At 38.0% G+C, this 19,973-nt stretch overlaps 1 protein-coding gene across 15 annotated transcripts; it reads left to right on the forward strand.

Moving 5' to 3' along the window:
- The first annotated feature begins 762 nt into the window (after nucleotides 1-762).
- On the forward strand, nucleotides 763-17,720 carry LOC18432389 (peroxidase 25). Of its 15 annotated transcripts, none has more exons than XM_088874001.1 (12): nucleotides 763-957; nucleotides 1,415-1,542; nucleotides 1,746-2,322; nucleotides 3,072-3,134; nucleotides 3,246-3,308; nucleotides 4,559-4,621; nucleotides 7,035-7,094; nucleotides 8,724-8,894; nucleotides 9,996-10,109; nucleotides 14,653-14,832; nucleotides 15,626-15,788; nucleotides 16,898-17,720. In XM_088874001.1, exons 3-12 carry the CDS (start codon nucleotides 2,077-2,079, stop codon nucleotides 17,308-17,310), a joined length of 1,536 nt encoding a protein of 511 aa, XP_088730127.1. In that variant the 5' UTR covers nucleotides 763-957; nucleotides 1,415-1,542; nucleotides 1,746-2,076; the 3' UTR covers nucleotides 17,311-17,720. The 15 variants fall into 15 exon arrangements, 13 of the variants coding, with proteins under 13 accessions (XP_088730127.1, XP_088730126.1, XP_088730131.1 ...); XM_088874000.1 differs by having other exon boundaries at nucleotides 1,427-1,542; XM_088874005.1 differs by having other exon boundaries at nucleotides 763-1,542; nucleotides 4,552-4,621.
- The last annotated feature ends 2,253 nt before the right edge of the window (nucleotides 17,721-19,973 follow it).

Raw genomic sequence — 19,973 nt, forward strand, 5'->3', positions numbered from 1 at the left:
AAAAATTAAGTTTTAAAATCCATTTAAAAAATAGATTTATTAATAAGACTGCAGTTCTACATATGTGGGCTTGGTCGCATAGAAACCATGTCTTTTTACTTGTACTTCAAGATTAAATAAAAAATATGGGCAGTATGTAAATTGATGATCTCTCACGAATAATTAATAAAGTTCTCTAAAATTAAACATTGAGATAAATTTGCATGGAAAAAGTTTACATGAGGTTGCAACTTATACACCTAAAAAAATCCATATAAAAAGGTTGTTTTAATATTGAAATAACCTCTAATTGATCATCTCGACTTTGACATGTTTGAATATGGAAAAACAAAAGATTTTGAGTCCTACAAATACATCTTGTAATACATTATTTGGACCGTCTGTTTTTTAGATTTTCATATGTTTATAGATCTCCTTGATTTCAACTATTTTTTGAGTTTAAAATTTTATAATTAAATATAAAAATAAATTTTAAAATAATCCTAAATTTTTTTGCTATCAAAATTACATATGATAAGATTCGGAGGTGCGCCTTAATCGTATTATAGGTTGTGACCCTATAGAAACCACACCCAATTTGCATACCTGGGAATAACGGCAATTTAGAATATTAATTTATCCCACAAAGCCCCCTCATGTAACGTTTTTCTCACCGTAACGAATGGTCGTTAGAGATATGTTTCAATCGAATGGTTATTATTACACCGAGACGAAGCTCAGGGGTTTTGTGTATAAATACCGTTACTATTTCTATCGATTTCCCCTTTTGTCCTATTTTTTAGCTTCACTCCCGCTTACTTTGCCCGCGTTTAAATTTCTAGGTTTTATTCTTCTATATGCAAATTTTTTTGCAGGGTTTTCCAGTTCAATTGTTCTATTTTGGGATCAAAAGTTGCAGATTTGAAGTGTTTACGGGGAATTTGAAGAAATACTGAGTCTGTAAGACTCGTTTCTAAGGTATCCTGAGAAATAAGTGGAATTTGGGGATTTATAGCCCCAGATCTGGTGTAGATTGAAGAGTTATGAAGAGAATGGTGATATAATTTGTATGAGACTGAAGAAAATTGCATTTCTAGATCCAGATTTGAAGAAATTTGGAGAAGTGTGAAGAAAATTTGGTTTGTCAACCTAGTTTTCAAGAACTTCTTAGAAATGATGGTGTTCTATGTTTGTGATATCAAAATATTTTGAGTTATCATCTGGTAAATCAAAGGAATTTTAAGAGATATCGAATTTCTATATCTGGACTCCAAGTAATTAAAATGCACACAAGAATTTTTGATTTCCTTATCCTATATCGAAAGTAATGAAAAGTGATATTGGGAACATTGTTGCTCTTCAATATTGGAAGGTGTTTTTTGAAGAAAACGGAACAAATTTTGAAATTTTCAGCTGTTAATTGATAGAAGCTCAGATAATTTTACAGGCTATCTGGAGGCTTGATACATTAGGGCAAACTCATGCATTGACGCTGTTAAACATTGCAGTCTCATTTGATTTCGACAAGGTTCGAAGAAGATTGTGATTGGCTCGAATTTACTGGTAACCACCTGTTTTTATCTTCTGTACCGTAGAGAAACAGGATGGGTAGAAATCTGGTTCATATTAAGTTTTTTTTTTTCCTTTCTCTCTCTCTTATATATGTACATGTATGTATGTATATATGTATGTATAGTTTTTTTGTTCCAAATTTAAAGGTGTTACGATTGAAGGTTTACATGAAGCATGTGCTTTGGATCTTGCAGGTGACTTCTTCTTCTATTGCAGTCATTGAAGTCTCTCCTCCATGACACCATCTAGTTCATGAGATTGACTGCATTTTTGTTGGAGAAGATAGGGTCTTTATTTGCGGGTTGCTGGTTATTATGAGAAATGAATAATTCGATATTTCATAACAAAATACATATGCATATTGTAAAACGGATAAATGTGTTAGAAGTTAGAACCTTGATATCATCGAAGTTAAGAGTCTAAGTGGGCCAGGCAAATCACGAAGTATAGTGTTTATCGAGCTTAATTTTTTGATTTGTTGAATAAATCAGTAGTGTTTGGACTTGTGGGGTTCTTGTACAACTAATGGAGGAGGAGAAAAAGAAGAAGAAAAACAAGAAGAAGAAGAGTAAACAAAACAAGAATGCAGAAGCCACAGTCGTTAATGGTGGAGAAACATCTAATTTGGATAAGAACGAACTAGTTAACTTTGATTCAAATCATAAGGCAATTGATTTGGTTGCAGCAAAGAATAATGATGCAGGATCTTCAGAACCGGAGGTTAAGCAGGATGTATACGAGGCCCATAAAATGGCAAGCATACTTTTCATGGTAAGTTCATCAAAACCATGTAACACTTGTTCCTCAATATTTATTATTCTAAATTGTGAAGTTGAAGGTTCAGTAGCTATTGGATCTAGCTGTGTCCATATCTTAGGGCTTGTTTTTAGTTGAAGGTTTTTTTCATCAGATTTGCGTTAATTTGAGGTGAATTTTAGTATTTAATTGGGCTTATGTATGGGGTTCTCTATGAGTGAAGATGTTTTGATTTGTCAAGCAGCAAGATGGACACGATTATTATATCTAGAAATAAGAACTTTTGACTACAGTTTGCCCCATTCCACTTGTAATGCTTAGCTTTGGATTTTGTTTTGTCCTTCAACTTTGGCTCCATATTTATAGTATTTATGCTGCTAAGGCAATATTTTGAAGTGGCCGATAGTGTGCTGACTTTTGGATGAATAATTTGGTAATTTTATCTTGATAAGTTATTTTTGATGTATTGCATTGTACAAAGGACAAATTCATGGCGTAACTGACATTACCCCCTCAGTATAGGCACTCTTATTTTTTGTTTCCTTACTAATGAAACACATGTGCTTAACCTTTTCTTTGGCTCGGGAACCTATTCTAACCTGCTTGATTTGTACAAGTCTTTTGGCACCAAACTTGAATGCATAAAACTAAATCTTAAAGGGACTGTTTGTCGACATCACCTATCTGGGAGTGAGGGCAATCTTCTGTTTTTCATTCTTCTTTCAGTAGAAATTGATTTCCTCTCTAAAGTGCTTAACTGACAGGAGAAATTAGAGGAAGAAGTCAGACAGTTGGAGGAGGAAAAACAATCTTGGATTTTGAGGGAGGTAACTTTCGCTCCTCAGATCCTACCTTTCAATTGTTCTCTCTTAATATTTAAAATCCTAGGCATCAGATATCCATGGCATTGAGGTGTTTGTTTTGGAAATGGTTTACAGGCTCGCTTGGATGAAGAAATAAAAAGTCTCAAGTCTGAGAAGCATTTGTGGCTTTTGAAAGAGGTAAGTGTTGGAGTTAAAAATGCATTGACCACTTACAATGTGTGCTTTTTCTTCATTTTCTATTAGTTATTATTCTTTCATGTCAGGACTTATATAAGTATTTGTTATATTACATAGTGGGGTTGTCACTGACTGATTTGCTATTTAAGGCAAGCTTGGTGGAACAAGCCAGGGGTTGTCACTGACTGATTTGCTACTTACATAGTGGGGTTGTCACTGACTGATTTGCTATTTACATAGTGGGGTTGTCACTGACTGATTTGCTATTTACATAGTGGGGTTGTCACTGACTGATTTGCTATTTACATAGTGGGGTTGTCACTGACTGATTTGCTATTTGTTATATTACATAGTGTGAAAAGGATTCATGGATTTTGAGGGAGGTAATATACTCTTTCCTTGTGCATCTGTGCTGTGTTCATCTAAATGTTTCAGATAAGTTGATCATCAGCGAAATGCAATTAAGATTTGCAAGATTGGGATAAATGACGATGATACTCTTAATGCCTATAAGCAGCATAGCCAAAATTGACAGCAAAGGACAATTTCATTGGATTGTTTTTTGTTTTTCATTGAGTTCCATTGTTCTATGTGAGAAAATGTTTGCATGACTTTCAACTCATTTGGAACAGCAACATCCTCTATAAGATTTTAATTGTACATTTCTAGGTTGTAAATGACTGTTTATTCCATCACGGCTTTTTGCAATCCCTGCATGCAAGTCTGAGACATATGCTCTCACGGCTGAAATTTTTTTTATTGTACCAAATAAATCGCTGTCAGTTCTCGTGAGAACCTCTTCAACTTGTATGTTTTGCGCTAACATGGGCATCTTTCTGCGTATAAGGATTTTTTTTGGATTTCTTCAAATTTCATTGTTGTCACTTCTGTTTTATTAAAGCAAATCTAGTGTACCATCAGAAAGCCATTAGAGTCATATTTTTAACTTGTCAAAACTAATATCCCTTGAAAATTATTTGACATTTCATGCTGTGTGTGTTTTAATTGTCAAAAAAGATGCTATATAATGTTTGGGTTCTGTATTCTCATTTCCAGGGAACTATCCCTTGTATATTCCATTTATGTTTTTGAGCCTCTGAAGTACAACCATTGTATCTTTGATTCAGGTTTTAGACTTATTCACTAGATTGTTGGAAATACTCCCATGAGGTCATTTCATCTTTTTCTTACATCATTGATTCCCTTAAACTTTTCTGATAATTTGACCTTGATTTTTTTTAAGTTGGCAGACTGAGAGAGAGGAAGCAAGCATCAAGCTTAAGAATGAGTTGTTGGTGCTTCGTCAAAAAGAGGTGAGCTTTCTTTTTATTGCTTAGCTCATGGTGTTTAATTTTTGAAATGTATCTCATAGTGTTTAATTGCAGTAGTTGAATGGTATTTTGAAACCTCAGTTTTTATGAGGCAACATTTACTAGTTCAATTGATTCTGTTAAAATGCTTTTATATCCTCTTGATTGAATGGCTATACAATGAATGAAAATATGCATTCGTACAAGTTCTATGCTTAAGAGTGTATTGCTAGAAGTCCCCATAATTTATCCAATGATCCTGACTCCTCCAGTAGCCAACAATCATCAAGTCATCCTTTTCATTATTGCGCTTACAAAAAGAAACATATACAGACTCCAAAACCATCCAAAATCTCTTCAATGACATCACAAAATCTCTAAGAGGAAAATAGACCTTAACAGCCCACTTTTCAACATCCAAGGGCCATAAAGCGAGCCTTGGCTTTTGTGGAATCACCTACCTATCATATGCTACACTCTCAGTCTTAACTTTGACTGCAAGTCTACGACCCTGACCCCAGTAGGGCTGAAGTCACCTTTCGAATTTCCATTGAAATTTAGTTGGAGTATCCCCTCTAGTTGGACTGTAGTGCCTCTCTTTCCTCTCTAGTTTTATGACATCACGCAACTTGAGTTCTTCTCAATGTGTGCAAACCTCTATTGCATAAAGTCGTTTTATTATGTGTTCGAGTGATCTATTTTATTTTGAAAAAGTATATAACTAGACCCCAAATAGTTGGAATAAGGCTCAGATAATGATGATGATATAATTAGACCATTTACCTTTGGTACAAGGTGGTCACTATCACCCATAGCCATAAGATGTAAAATCGGGTGGCTGGAGATGTGTTTTTGGTCAGGCCTGGAGTTAAAAAAAATTTCTCAAATTTTGTGACATACCTGGAGTTAGTCAAATTTCACAGCTGATGGCTAGGGGTGATTGTGACCCTCTTGTACCGAGTATAATGGTTTATAATATACAATTCCTTTTATTTTTCTTGTATTGAATCTCATCCATGAGATAGTAGCATACCTAATCTCATCCACATCTTCACCCTGCACTGCCACCTTTCCCAGAAAAATAATTTGATTTCTCTCCTTCCATGATCCTCCAAACCCTACAAGGTCCATCCCTTTTGCACCCTCTCATTTCTAGGGAATCCTCAAAGGCTTGTACGCTTAGAGGCTGGCCTTTGTGTGGGGCTACCATGATACCCTAAAAACTCCAAAGAAATAAGTATAGAAAAATGGATACAAAAGTGCGATGGACAAGCAGTGGTTTAACAAATTTTTCACAGAATTGCACCAACACACCACAGAAATTTGAATTTGGAAGTTTCCGTGTTGCCAATGGTTCTGTGTTGTTATCGTATCTCTTGCAGCAATTCATTTGAAATTTAACACTTTAAGAGGAATCAGGGTAATTTACACATGCTGACTCATGGGAAACTGCTCCTTATTACTCCCAAGAAAGTTAGGAGGAATATCTAAGTTCATTATGTTGATTCCACTTAGATATATCTATCCTCCATTTCTCCCCAGATTGGTGTGTAAACTCGCTCCCTGACCGATTTCTGTGACTTATTCCTTCTAGAGCACAAACTGCGAACAACTTTTCCTTCCCTCGTTTCATAGCAATCTACCACTTTTAGCCTCCCATGGCTCCACTTGCCTACGTCTAGAAGCGGTTAACCAGCAGTACAAACAACACCATAAGTCCCTGTTCCAAACTTCATACCTAGTCTGCGAGTCCCTTTTTTGAAGTTTACAACCCACTGAAAATAGCCCTCGCACTACCAGACCCACAACCGAGCATACTAAACTGCTTGAGGCCCCATATTTACCCAACTTTTTGCAGTTATTTGTGCATCAAGAGGACTTTGAACGCATTCCTCAAATTGTTCAAATGGCACATCCCAAGAAGAGCACTCCCTCAATCTCTCTGTATCCATAATGTGTTACACCCTTTGGCCTACATAACTTCCCTATTTCACAGAAGGGGATTGGAGCCCATTTTACCTCTCACCACATTAGTTTCCTCTATGACCACTTGCATCTAGAAGAGGCATGGAAATCGTTCACTTTATCCAAGAATAGATTGTTTAACCCTTCAAAACTCTTCTATCTGCACCGCTCCCCATTTCTTTCTCTAATTAATATTTTTTCTTGAAACCAACTCCTTAGTACAAATCAGTGGTTCTCTTCCTGCCTGGACAGGAGGGGACTCAAGAGTATCATCAGGTTCGAACATCTATTTTCTGTCTTCTGAGTTTTTGGGTTGATATACTGGGGAAACCGCGAGGCAATTATGTGAATAATTTAAGTGTGAATAATTTAAGCTTACATCTTGTTCTGTACTTAAATCTGTGATATTAATTTGTTGACATGAACTTGAAAGGCATTTTACCTTATGCAGACTTCAGCCGGAGAAGAAGTTGCAAGATTGAGTGAAGTAAATGCAGATTTGGAGATTCAGGTTAGCAGCCTTTTGCTTAATTCTTGATCTCTCTTTCACAGATAGATAAATGATTTTTCAGTTAAACACTACCATTGTCTATCATTGTCATCATCTCAAACGTACAAACAGTTCCTTGTTTGATGGATAATGCTAGACTACTAGACTGAATGATTAATGTATGTTTTGGATCTCGAGACACGCAAACTCAGCTTGTATTGGCAGTTCATAATATCTGGAGAAATCCATTCACACTTCCAACGCTTGAAAATGCACCCCATCTGCAGTGCTGCAACTCACAAATGACATGAACCAGAGAAATTGGAAGGACAAAACCCTTGTGTACAATTGTTACATGGATTGAAGGCGTCCCTTCAGTTTTTGTTGCTTAATTGCATCAGAACTATTCAGTTATGAGGCATATAGCATCATACTTAATCAAATGCAGAATTTTGGTTTTCACTTCCTATGAGGCTTTTACTTAGAATGGTACTTTTCTGGACCTGCTTTTCTTCTGGACCGATTATCGGGAAAACTTTACTTTGACCCTTGGGCCAAGAACTGTACGTGTTGATTGATGGGCCAAACACCATGTTAGGGAGGTTTGTCTACCGCCAAATTTCTCAAATCCTATCTTTTCATTTTTAAAATTGTTCTTAGATAAAACAAAAACAAAAAAAAAATTGTTGCTGAAAAGGGATAACAACTCAATCCCTGCTCTAACAACTCTGCAGACGATAGGTTGGCCATGGGCTCGGTACCCTGGTCCTGAAAAACTATGGCCTGGGCCACAAAATATGGCCCGAGGCAGGGCCAGGGTGGCCTAGACCTGGGCCTGGTCTGGCCCCTGTTTTTTTTTAATTATTATTTTTTGAGTCAGTCGGAGAATATAGAGAAAAGAGGAATAGAAAGAGAAGAAGAAGAGAAGAGAGAAGAGAAAAATATGAGAGGAAAGAGAATATGTGACTCTCACGCACTTCTCAGCCTTATATGTTACTAAAATTTATGATATGGACAAAATTGGTCATAGAAATATAGTTAGGACACTTAGGTCCAAAACGTAGATAGTGAAGGATTTTAATAGATTCTATTAGACCTGGCTAGGGCAGGGCATGGGCCAAAGCCGTTTCAAACCAGCCTGGCCCATGGGGACCCAGGCCTGCTCGGGCCAGGGTTGATAGGCCCTTTGCCAGCCATGTCAGATGATGAGATCCAAAGTTTCTTTAAAGAGCTGAAATTTTCTTTTTTGAAAGTGATCCTGAGGTGAATAGAAAACTATTCGAAAAATTTCTGATCCTTAAAATCCTCTTAACATGTTGTTTGGCCCAGGGGGTGAACACGTGTTTTTTTTATTCTTGTGAGAAAACATCAACATGTGCTATATTTACCCATGGAGACCTAGAAAATTTCCCCTGATTATTTACTTCGCATCATTCACTACAAGAAAGGTCTTATTTTCCTCAACACAGAAAATGAAAAATTTACTAGTTATCCATCTGATGCAGCAAGAGACTCAATCAACAAATAGAGTGCCAAAAAAGCTTTTGTTGTGGTCAAATTTGAATTGCTTGTCTTTAGCATATCCAAATTATGGTTAGCTGCTATTTCTATTTTTGGTCCCTGATGTTGGTTAAAACAACATACTTTCAGATAAAGAAGCTGGAAGAATCCAGGGGTGAGCTTTTAGAAGAACGTCAGCAATTGATGGTCAATATTAATCATTTAGAATCTCGAATACACCAGCCTGAAATAGAGATTGCTGTCTCTGCTCCTGTGGAGCATGGTATTGGCAGTTTTCATTCTTCATCAGAGGTTAAAAAGGTTTGTTTTCTTTTCCAGAGCTTGTTATTTCTTGTTGGGTGCCATGTTTCTCTGAATTCAACCCTTATTCTCTGGTTTCTAGGATTGCGAATTTACTTATATTTGAGATTTTCCAATAGTGATATACCTGTAGTTCTTGATGGTGGAAAGAATTTTGCGTAAGCATTTCTTTTAAATGGCTTAAAGGGGTTTCATGCTTGTAAAATTTTATGGACCATGTCCTTGCATGTTACACCACGCCTATGTCTAGTCATTAATCTAGTCTACATGAGCAATGACACACACTTGTACACACAAATGGACATAGAGAAAACAAAAATGTTGTACTTTTTTTTTTTTGGCTTAAGAAAATGTTGTGCTTAGTAGAAACCAAATACCAGTGATTTGATATTATTTTTTGAAGATAGATCTTAGTCCTATTAGTAGAATTAGCTAACAATGGTGTTCAAGTTTCCTCAAAAGGAAGAAAAATAACATGCTAGTCCATGTTCACTTAGGGCCCTTTTGACTTATTGCATTTCGTTTTTTGGTGGGGTGGGGGGAAGAGGGGTAATTTAGCAGTATGAGGCCCATTGGTTCCCTTGTGACTTATTGTATTCCTTCCTATGCGAAATGATTGATTCCTTTCATGTTAAATAATTGGTGAGTGTCTTTGATTGTCAGTTACTGGGTTGATGGATCTCAATGCTTTTTGGTATAAATGAAGGGCTTGTATATTATGAGACCATTTATCTTTGTTACAAGGAGGTCACAATTGCTAGTAGCCGTTAGATGTCAAATTGGATGGCTTGGAGTGTGTTATGAAGTTCGAGAATTTTTTTTTTTAAACTTCGAGTCTAGTCAATGACACTCACAACTACCCGATTTGAACTCTGACGGACAAGAGTGATTGTGACGTCCTTGTATTAAAAATAAATAGTTTCCTTGTATACTTTTTCATAAATAATGTGTTTATTTTGAAACTATAGTTTTTTGTATCCAATAACTAATTTTGATTTGTGATGGGAATTGAAGCTCTCCCTGTCTCTCTCACTCCTGGTCTTGGCAATGTACCTCTTGTGTCCATAAGTCTCCACTCTTAATTCGACATCAATTGTGCAGCAAGAGTCTGTTCATCACATGGAACCAGCTTCTGATGAGATCATTATTCAGAGAGATGCAACTGCAGAGTTAGTGAACAAGCTGATTGCTCAGAATTCAGAGCTGGTCGAAAAGGTAACCGTGAGTTCTCGTTGTCTAGGTCTGAACTACTGCATAGGAGTTTTGGTTGTTGGTAAAACCTCTATTTAGGATTTCGGGCCAAATATTGACTGGGAAATCTGGTCACCAGTTTATGAAGTCGTTGCCAATTTGCACAGCCAAATGTCCTTTGTTCGAACTCTCTCTCTCACACACACGAAAAAAGAAAATCACTAGTCTGAGTCAACATACTTTAAACTGCCTAATTTCTCACTTTTTATGTTCTCTCTCTCTCTCTCTCACACACACACACACACACTCTCTCTCTCTCTCACGTACACAACCAACTCACTTGTTTGAGACAATCTATTTTAAACTGCCTGACCCTCTCTCTCTCTCTCTCTCTCTCTCGTATACACCAGCACGCACACAATTCACAAGTCTCAACTTATTTTAAGCTGCCCAATTTCTCGCTTTCCAAGTTCTCTCTCTCTCTCTCACGTATGTATTTCTTTTGTTAATGTTTTTGTGCTAGTGTGAGTGTGTAAGATAAGTCGCTTGATACAAATTCCTAAGTCGAAAATAATCACATGTCAGGTGAATGAACTTAAAATCCAATTGGATCATCTGAAAAATGATGCCGGAAAATCCCCATCACATGAATTCCAGTCCAAACCCAATGTGCCATCAGCTCGCAGCATTGAGAGCAATGTTCGTATCGTCTCAACCACTCCAATGCATAAAGAAATCGACCCTAATTCAGTGTATATCGATGAACAGAGAGGAGAGAATGTGCTGTCATATGGCCCTGTTTTAGTGCTTGATCCTGCAGCTGGGACTGCTAGAGATCAAACTCAATGCCATGATCCTTTGGTCGAGATTAACATGAGTGGATTGCAAGGCCACAATCCAGTGGCTGAGATCAGTGAGGATGGTGTTCGGGGCCAATATCCGGCAGCTGAGATTAAAGAGGATGGAGTTGGAGGCCGTGATCCATTGGCTGAGATTGGCTTGAGTGAGGTGCATGGGTCTTATCCAATGGCTGAGATCAACCTGGACGGTGATCATGATTCCGGCTCCACAGCCGAGATCAGGAGTGAGTTGCATGTGTCTCATCCGTCAGCCGAGATGAGCACCATAGAGATTGCTGCAGCTAATCCAACGGTTGAGATCAAGAGCAATGATGGAGGGATCCCTCTCAGTGATGCACCACTTATAGGGGCTCCTTTCCGCATGTTGTCTTTCTTTGCCAAATATGTGACTGGGGCAGATTTGGTAAAGCCAAAAAATTTGGTCCAATATTGAGTTTTCTTTCCCAAGTGACCCAAATAGTTGAGAAAAGACTATGATGATGATGATTGAGTTTTATTTTCTTCCCCCTCCTTTTTTTTAAATTTTTTTTGTTGTTTTGAATAGAGAGATCACTGGTAAAACCAGACCTCACATTTTTGTTGTTTATTTATAATACAAATTTACAAATATCAATTACAGATCTATTTGATCTTTTTTCATGGGTAGTTGCATTATTTTCTATGGCAATGTCCCCTTGCAGAATCTGTGTTCACTGGGATGGTTACCATTCATGGGTTGAGCTTTGAGAAATGGCTACTATGCCCCCAATCTAAATTGAATTGTGCCTGCTGCCGCAACAAGGTTTTTACGGAATTTATTATGGAAAAGTATTTGGTGAGTTGGGCGGCGGGCGGCAGGCTCATGTGCCTGTTCTGCTTTTTGAGGGATTTAAGACCTGAAACATATCCTTAATCATTGTACATCCATTTTAACTTGATATCCATGAATTCAGAGCTTTAAACACAACACAATCTTTCAAGAATTAAAACAAAGATCAGAGAAAAAGTTTGAAATGGACTATATTTAAGACAATAAAGTTTTTTGTATTCATCATTGTGATGATCAAGATAAGTGGCATAAGAAATTTTTGGATCCAAAATTCCAAAGATGTTTACATTAGAATTAATGGTGCAATTTTTTTGTATTCATCATTGTGATGATCAAGATAAATGGCATAAGAAATTTTTGGATCCAAAATTCCAATGATGTTCACATTAGAATTAAGATACACTCTCATGAGATTTTTGCTACAAGGAAAGCATGCTATGATCTATATGACCACAGAAAACAGGTGGTCACAAGTGTATATCACCGTTGAATCAATGGATGGGTGGTGATACAGGGGGAGCGGGACCTACCATGTCACATTCTTATGATTCCACCTTCTCTCCATCTCCAAAGATCGGACAGTTATTTATCCCTATAGCTTTCCTATGATAAAATGGATCATATATTCCTTTACGAAGTTTGACTATCTTGTATAGTGTGCTTAAATGCATCTGGGGGTGCATATGTTGACCGAGTCTACCCCTCCAAAAATTCATTTTGGAGATAAGACTTTTGATCCTAATTTTTGCAGATTATCATCGTGACCACCACGATCACAAATATGAAAAAATAAATAAATTTTTAAGCCTTAATTTTTTTTTCTTTTGTGGTTTTTCATTCATTTTAATTCAAAACCTATCAGATCTATAGTATTTTTTGAGCTTCAAATTCATGGAACATCATCATCCGAGCTTTATTCTAACTATTTAGGATCGGTTACGCGAATCTTTTTCCGTCATTTTGCTTTAGTGAGAGCTATACCATTAGTCAAACCATAATTCATCATCTCTTTGTTCTCTAGTTCCATCTATGTCCTTTTGAGCATTTTTCTTGTTTTTTTAGAGTCTTCTACTTGAACGAAAGCACGTCTCCTAACCGTGTTATTTTAGTTCGACATTGCACATGACTAGACCACTTAAGTCCATTTTCTTTCATCTTATCGCCTTTGAAGCTATCTCTAAATGCATAAATATGAAACACTAATAAATTTTACAAGGATTTGAGATGTGTTTCAGGTCATACATCTCTAAAAAAAATAGGGCACAGACATGAATCGGTCCACTCACCATGTACTTTTCTTCTAACGCACCAGGGGCAACATGAGCTAATCCATGATAAGAAGATAAAAAGGAAGATATGAAAAGGGAATGAGATATAGCCTAGAGGACCACTTGCACCCTCTTATTCATCTTTGCACTAAGGATGCTGTCCCAAAGTGGCCTCCAGTTTTTTTGCATTTGCAATTGATGTACCTAACATATGCATGATGCCCTCCAGATTGGCTCCCAATTCCTCACATCTCTTACCCAAAATCTATGAACCCTGTTTTAGCACATGTGATGTTCAAAATGCCTACTGAAATTGGCCATTGGGGCCCAGTTTAGGGTTTTCCCTAACTTGATGGCCTAGATTGAAGGAATGTTGGGCCTTTCAGAAGATCTTGGCCGTCGAATACAGCCGCACCCACCCTTTGAAATGATCTCGGCCATCGAAAGCCACAAAATAGGGACTGAGATGAACATAACTATTAGGCAATAGGGTGGAGTTGGACCCCCTTTACTTCTCCACCTACTCATATATAACATAGGTGTATGCTCCTAGCCGTTGTGAGAGGTCCTATCTTTTTAGTAAAGTTTAAAACCACGAGGGGTTTTGAGTATGGGTTTGAGAATGGCCATTTCTAGAGCTTACATTTCCTTTCTCTCCACCTTCTTTATTCTCTTTCTCTTGAGAAATAATGGTGGAGTGGGTGCTACCACCCTTGGATATTACTCTGAATCATGCCCTAATGTGGAGGAAATTGTCAAATCAAGTGTTGAATTCTTTGTTTCCAATGACAATTCCCTTGCCCCAGCTCTTCTTAGACTACACTTCCATGATTGCTTTGTACATGTAATTAAGCCTCACCATTGCTCCTTCAAGTAGATTTAGAGCCCATAATGCACGTAGTGCTAGATTTAGAAGTTGTCTATGTGAAATTCATGTCTATAAGTTTTTAAAATTTTTTCAAGTCCTACTCGGACACGTATGACTTATTCAGAATTCACATGTTGCCGGCTCTGGATGGGCCAGGCTCGACGACCGAGTTTGATCAGAGTCTGATTTGAGTTTGGTCAGAGTTTGGCCGAGCTTGATCCGAGTGCTTCAAGAAAGTATGGTTTTATAAAGACGAAAACTGGAGAATCACCTCGGGACACGGCCCAAGAGTGGCTGAGTCTCGCGGCGAGTCCAAGGTTTAAAACAATAATGTCTGCTTATGTATCTTGTGCTTGATTCAGAGGTGTCTACTTTGTAATTAGGCTTTACTAGTGTATCTTGTGCTAGATGTAGAGGTGATTGCATGCAACAAAAGTTTTACTATGTGTACATGTGCTAGATTGAGGAGTTTATTCATGCAGTTGAGGATTATACATATTAAAAACATTGGTGCGGATTCGGAGTCACTAGGATTTCGAGCTCGATCACCTAGTCCCACATGGGCGAGTCCCGAGTCAGACCAGTGACTTTAAAAGAAAATAGGGTTGGGGGGACTCAGGATGAGTACAGAGGTTGCCTTTGGACTCATTGGGGCACCTACCCAAGCCAACTTGGGAGAGTCTATACCCATTCTTCGAATTTTCGAACACTGTTATCAAGAATTGGAGAGAGATGTTAGTGATGGTGGTGGCTTTTGTTGTAGGGATGTGATGGTTCGGTGCTCTTGGAGGGGTCTTCGAGCGAGATGAGCGCGCCTGCTAACACCGGGCTACGTGGTTTCCAGGTGATAATGGATGCAAAGGCTGGCGTTGAAGCAAGGTGTCCCGGTGTTGTCTCGTGTGCTGATATCCTCGCACTCGCCGCACGTGATGCCGTAGTTTTGGTCAGTATTTTGTGTGTGTGTGAGCGTGCGCATGCGTGTATTTTTTTTTTTAGGGGGGTGGTTAATTTGTTCTTGTGTTGTGAGGAGAGAGAAAAGAGGGACTATATGTTTGCTTGTGTGCATTTGGGGGAGAGGTGTTGGATCACTTTCTTGTGTTTTTTGCATGTGTTTGCGTGAATGTGAGAGCAAGAGAGATGGTTTTTGTGAGCTAGTTTAGAGTGGGCCAATTTTAGGTATACATTACATGGAAAGTCGTAAACCAGCGTTTTTTTTTTTTTTACACTGCTTATTTATTTATTTTTAGTTTTCCCGTTGGTAGGGCTCAGATGGTGAGGTCCCCATCCTCGGATTGATCTTTTCTTCTACAAAAAAAAAAACAAAGAGCGGTCCGAGGATGGGGACTTCTGACCCGCTTTAGAATTGATTCAGGGCTCAATTCCAAAGTGGCCCGAGGTCATTGGACAGCTCTGGAACAGAGCCTACTAACGAAAAAACTAAAAAAACAAAAAACGGTCTAAAGATGACATCATCGGATCGAGAGATAATTTGTTAAAAAATAAAAAAAACACAGGTTGATCAACTTTCCGTGTAGTTTTCGCCCAAAATTAACCCATTTCATATATATATATATATATTTATTTATTTTTGGTGTTCATGCGTAAATTACTTTTTTTTGAAGTTAATCTAGCTTAATTTGAGTCATGCTAATATCACCTTAGAAGAGAAATATCTCTCCCTCTGTCTCAAATCTGTCTGAGTTGCTACTAAGGTTGAGAATTGTTGATGTGTTCAGACAAAGGGACCGTCATGGGAGGTAGCGTTGGGAAGATTAGATGGACTCAAATCTTCAGCTTCGGACACTAATGACATGCCCTCGCCTTTTGACTCCATCTCGCTCCTTGCTACCAAATTCGCTGCCAAGGGCCTCTCACTTGAAGACCTCGTTGCACTTTCAGGCATCTCTCTCTCTCTCTCTATTCTGCCCACCATTATACACATGCCCCAACTTTTCTACAAAAGGTGGCAATTGGCCCAGTGGCCCTACCCTAAACTACTTAGCCTTGGGGTATTGAATTCTGCCCAAGAGCCGGGCCCAGCTTGAAATTTGGGTCTGGTGTTCAGTCCTGGACAAGAGGTCATGGCTTGGCCCTAGCCGACTTTATTTTCTAAGAGAAAAGTTAATATATGTGGGTCGGCCCAACCAAGCTAGCCTTTTCCTTTGATAAGGCTGGGCCAAGCTACCTAGCCCAACCAAGCATGGGTTAGCTTCCCTTTGGTCCTATCCAAGGCAGGCTTAAGCCTGGCATGGCCTAAAACTGGCCGGTTTCCACCCTTGTTCATGCATGAGCACACATGTTTGAAAAGTGAAATGTGATTGTGTACACAAAGTGTTCATAAGAAAAGGGGTTGAAGTCGTGGTGGTTTTTAGTTGCACGTTGTAGTAGCTTACATTTTTCACTGTCACCTTGAAAAACCACTAATCATTTAAAAATTGGGTAAGGCCTGTATTCACTATTGAATTACTCAATAAAAACAGTGTTTCCACTTATTTTAGGGGTGGTAAACAGGTAACCCAGCCTTGTTTGGGTATGACTTGAGCAAGTCAGATCTTGGTTGGGTCACCCGTTTACCAGGGCTAGGTTCTTCAAAACCGAGGAATCACCCCAACGGGTGGTTCTCTGTATTGAGCCACCAATTCACTATAAGGATCCAAACGATTCTTGAGCCCGGCATTGAATTTGTTAGTTTTTCTTTTTCCACAACGTGATTCCCAATGCCCGGAATCAGCATTACAAGTCAGATGGCCACATGTCCAAGTCCGGTATCCGCAACACCGGATAGAGCACGTGGTTTGCCAAAACGAATGGCGTCTCCTATCGGTGTTTTTTATTGCCACCGGACATGAGGACAATTTAGAAAAAAAAACAAAACAGCGTGATGCTTCTCATAATTTATGGGAAAAAAGACATCCAATGGTAATATACGTATCAAAAAGATATCCGTACGTAAATCACCCTCCACCTACCTGAAACACCGCTCTCTCTAAAATACCACTCTCTTGCAGGGGCTCACACAATCGGCCAAGCTGACTGCCACTTCTTCAGCTACAGGCTCTACAACTATGGCACGACCGGAGCCTCGGACCCCTCTCTAAACTCCTCTTCTCTAAACGAGCTCAAAGCCATTTGCCCCTCTCTCTCCTCCAATAATAGAGCTGCCCTCGATAAGGGGAGCAGACAAACATGGGATAACGCTTATTATAAAAACATAGGGGCCGGGAACGCTCTCTTGGAGTCAGACTCGAAGCTTGGCTCGGATGGCTCGACGGGTGGACTCGTGAGTCGGTTTGCAGGCTCTTTGAGCGAGTTCGACTCGACCTTTGTGAGGTCTATGGTGAAGCTGGGGAATGTGGGGGTAAAGACTAAGGCTGGTGGGGGTGGGGAGATCAGAAGGATGTGTCAAGTCACAAACTTTTGATTTTTTTTTGATAATTAATCTCTGCTTTTTTTAACTTTTTTTTATCTTTGAATTTTTTTTTTTCTTTTTTTTTTTTTTGAAGAGGGAGGGGGGAAAGGCCAGACAAAATGTGGCCCCAACTTGTTAGTGACAAGATGTGTGCTATTTTGTTGGGGGGAGAGGTGAAAGTGCTTCAACCTTTTGTGTGTGCGCGCGTGCGAGAGAGATTCCTAGCAAAAGAGAATTTGTTTGGCCCATAATTGGAGTTCCCTTGAAGAATCCATAGCTACTTATTTTTAAAAGAGCTTGGGGATTTTGAGTTTTTTTTAACATTTAGATTTTGCCTTCTAAAACTTGGACGGTCCCCTGTTCTATCTTGTGTTGTAACTTCTTTGAAGTACAAAGAATGTGCAATTTTAACCCTTTTTTTAGGTTGGTGAGGTTTAAGAGGTCACATTCTTACAATTTGGGTCCCAAAAATATTCCTAGCACAACTTCTACAAATGTACAATATGCTCTCGCAACAGGCCCCCCCTGGCTGGCCCCTTCTCTCTCTAAAAACTTACATATAAACGTCTCGCTTTCAAGAGAAAAAGCGAAAAGTACACTGACCCTATCCTTATTGTTTTATTGTCTAATTTAGAAACCGCACCCTTTATAATATGGGTGCAGTTGCCATACGGATGCATCCGTAGATCTAGAGGTAAGGTGCACCTTTAAATTTTATGATGGTATATAATTTTGATGTAAATTGTTATTGAGATTATCTCAAATCTATTTTTATATCTAATTATAAAATTTTAAATTAAAAAATGGTTAAAATCAAGTAGATCTATAAATATATGAAAATCTTCAAAATGGACGGTGTAGATAATATATTGTAAAATACATTATTTATGAGACTTAAAATATTTTTATTTTTCATGGTCATACATCTCGATAATCAATCAAATGGTTTTTAACATTAAAACTATATTTTCCGATGGATTTTTGAAGTGTATCCGTAGTTCGACATTATAAGGTTGCATCTTTATATAAACTTTTCCTTATAATATTTACCTTTTCTCTATGGAAAAAGTTTATATAAGGTTGCCAACATAAAATATAGAATTACATATGCATCTAAAAAATCCATCGAAAAATATTGTTTTAATGTTGAAAAACGCTCTAATTGATCATCTCAACAGCGAGATGTATGAATATTAAAAAAAAAAAAAAGATTTTGAGTCCCAAGAATAGTGCATCTTACAACACATTATCTAGACCGTTCATTTCAAGATTTTCATATGTTTATAGATTGCTTAATTTTAACCATTTGTGGAGTTTAAAATTTTATAATTAGATATGAAAATAGATTTTGAGAAAATCTTAAAAAAAAAAAGTTTGTACCAAACTTGCTTATTATGATAAATTTTGGATTGGAGGTAAGCTTTAATTGGATTGTTTAAGATTGCAACTTTATAGAAATCACACCCTTAATTTTTTTTCTAATAGCTCCTTCATATAAATAGAGAATTTGGATGTCTTTTTTGACCTACTTGTAAAGAGAGAGAGAGAGAGAGGGTTCAAGGGAATTTGGGAGAAAGAGAGAGAGGGAAGGAGGGGTTTTGCATGTGAGGAAGAGGAAGAGAAAGAGAAGATGACTAAGTCAATAATGAAAAGAAACAAATGAGGAAAATGTCATTTTGTTTTAATTTGGATGGAGCCCATAGACTTTCTATTGACTTGTTTATTTAATACTTTAATTAGAAAGAGAATATATCTCTTTTCCTAAGAACGATGTGACTTTCAAATGGTTCACTGAGTAACCTCTCTCTTCTTTGGATGTAAACATCTCTCTAGGAAAAAGTGTAAGTTGCATTGGGTTGGTTGATGAAGATATATGTCCCGTCTTTTTCATGGGATCAATGAAAGTTACATAACTCTTAACAGCAACTGGTAACCAATGGCAACAATTCTTTTACCTTGGAGAATGTTCCACATATTCATTTATTCCACTTGGAAGTCTTATTAAATTGGGACAAATCTTTTTGCATATTCCTTCTTGGAGCTATCTCCATCATTAAATGCCCACATGCCTATATACTTAATTTTTATTTTAATAGGGAATTTGTTGGGTGGCATGCCCATCGTATTTAACTATTAAAAACAATAAAAGCCACAATTAGGGGTGACAATGGGCCCATGCTAGTTTACTTGACATGGATCCGGTTGGATCTGGGTCCGCTTGTCTTAACCGAACTTGAATGAGTCGGAGTATATTCTTGACTTAATCAGGCTTAATTGGTTAGTGTTTGATTATTTACAACGCTACGTCTTAAGCTCAATTCCTAAGTAAGGGTCCTCCCCTATTGACTCACCCCAAAATATGCGAGAGAGAAAAAGAGGTTTTGCAGGTTAAGAGGTTCAAATCCACTTGTTTTGAACCCGAGTGAGTCTTGTTCACTTAACCGGGTTAAACCAACCTGAACCAGTTTGTGTGTTTATGGAGAGAGAGAGAGAAGAGAGAGAGAGAAACCCTATTTTACCTAACCCGACCAAGTCTATGTATACCAATGGCCCAGGGGTCTACCATGGGCCCAGCTAGGTCAGGCTCAACCAGACCCATTAAATTAAATGGAGAATACCAAGAGATCAAATTTGTATTCATTGGCTGGTGACTATTTACGCATCTTTTTGGAAGG

Source organism: Amborella trichopoda, chromosome 8 (genome assembly GCF_054954075.1).
Source record: "Amborella trichopoda isolate Santa Cruz 75 chromosome 8, AtrichopodaSantaCruz75HAP2 v2.0, whole genome shotgun sequence".
Taxonomy (NCBI): Eukaryota; Viridiplantae; Streptophyta; class Magnoliopsida; order Amborellales; family Amborellaceae; genus Amborella; species Amborella trichopoda.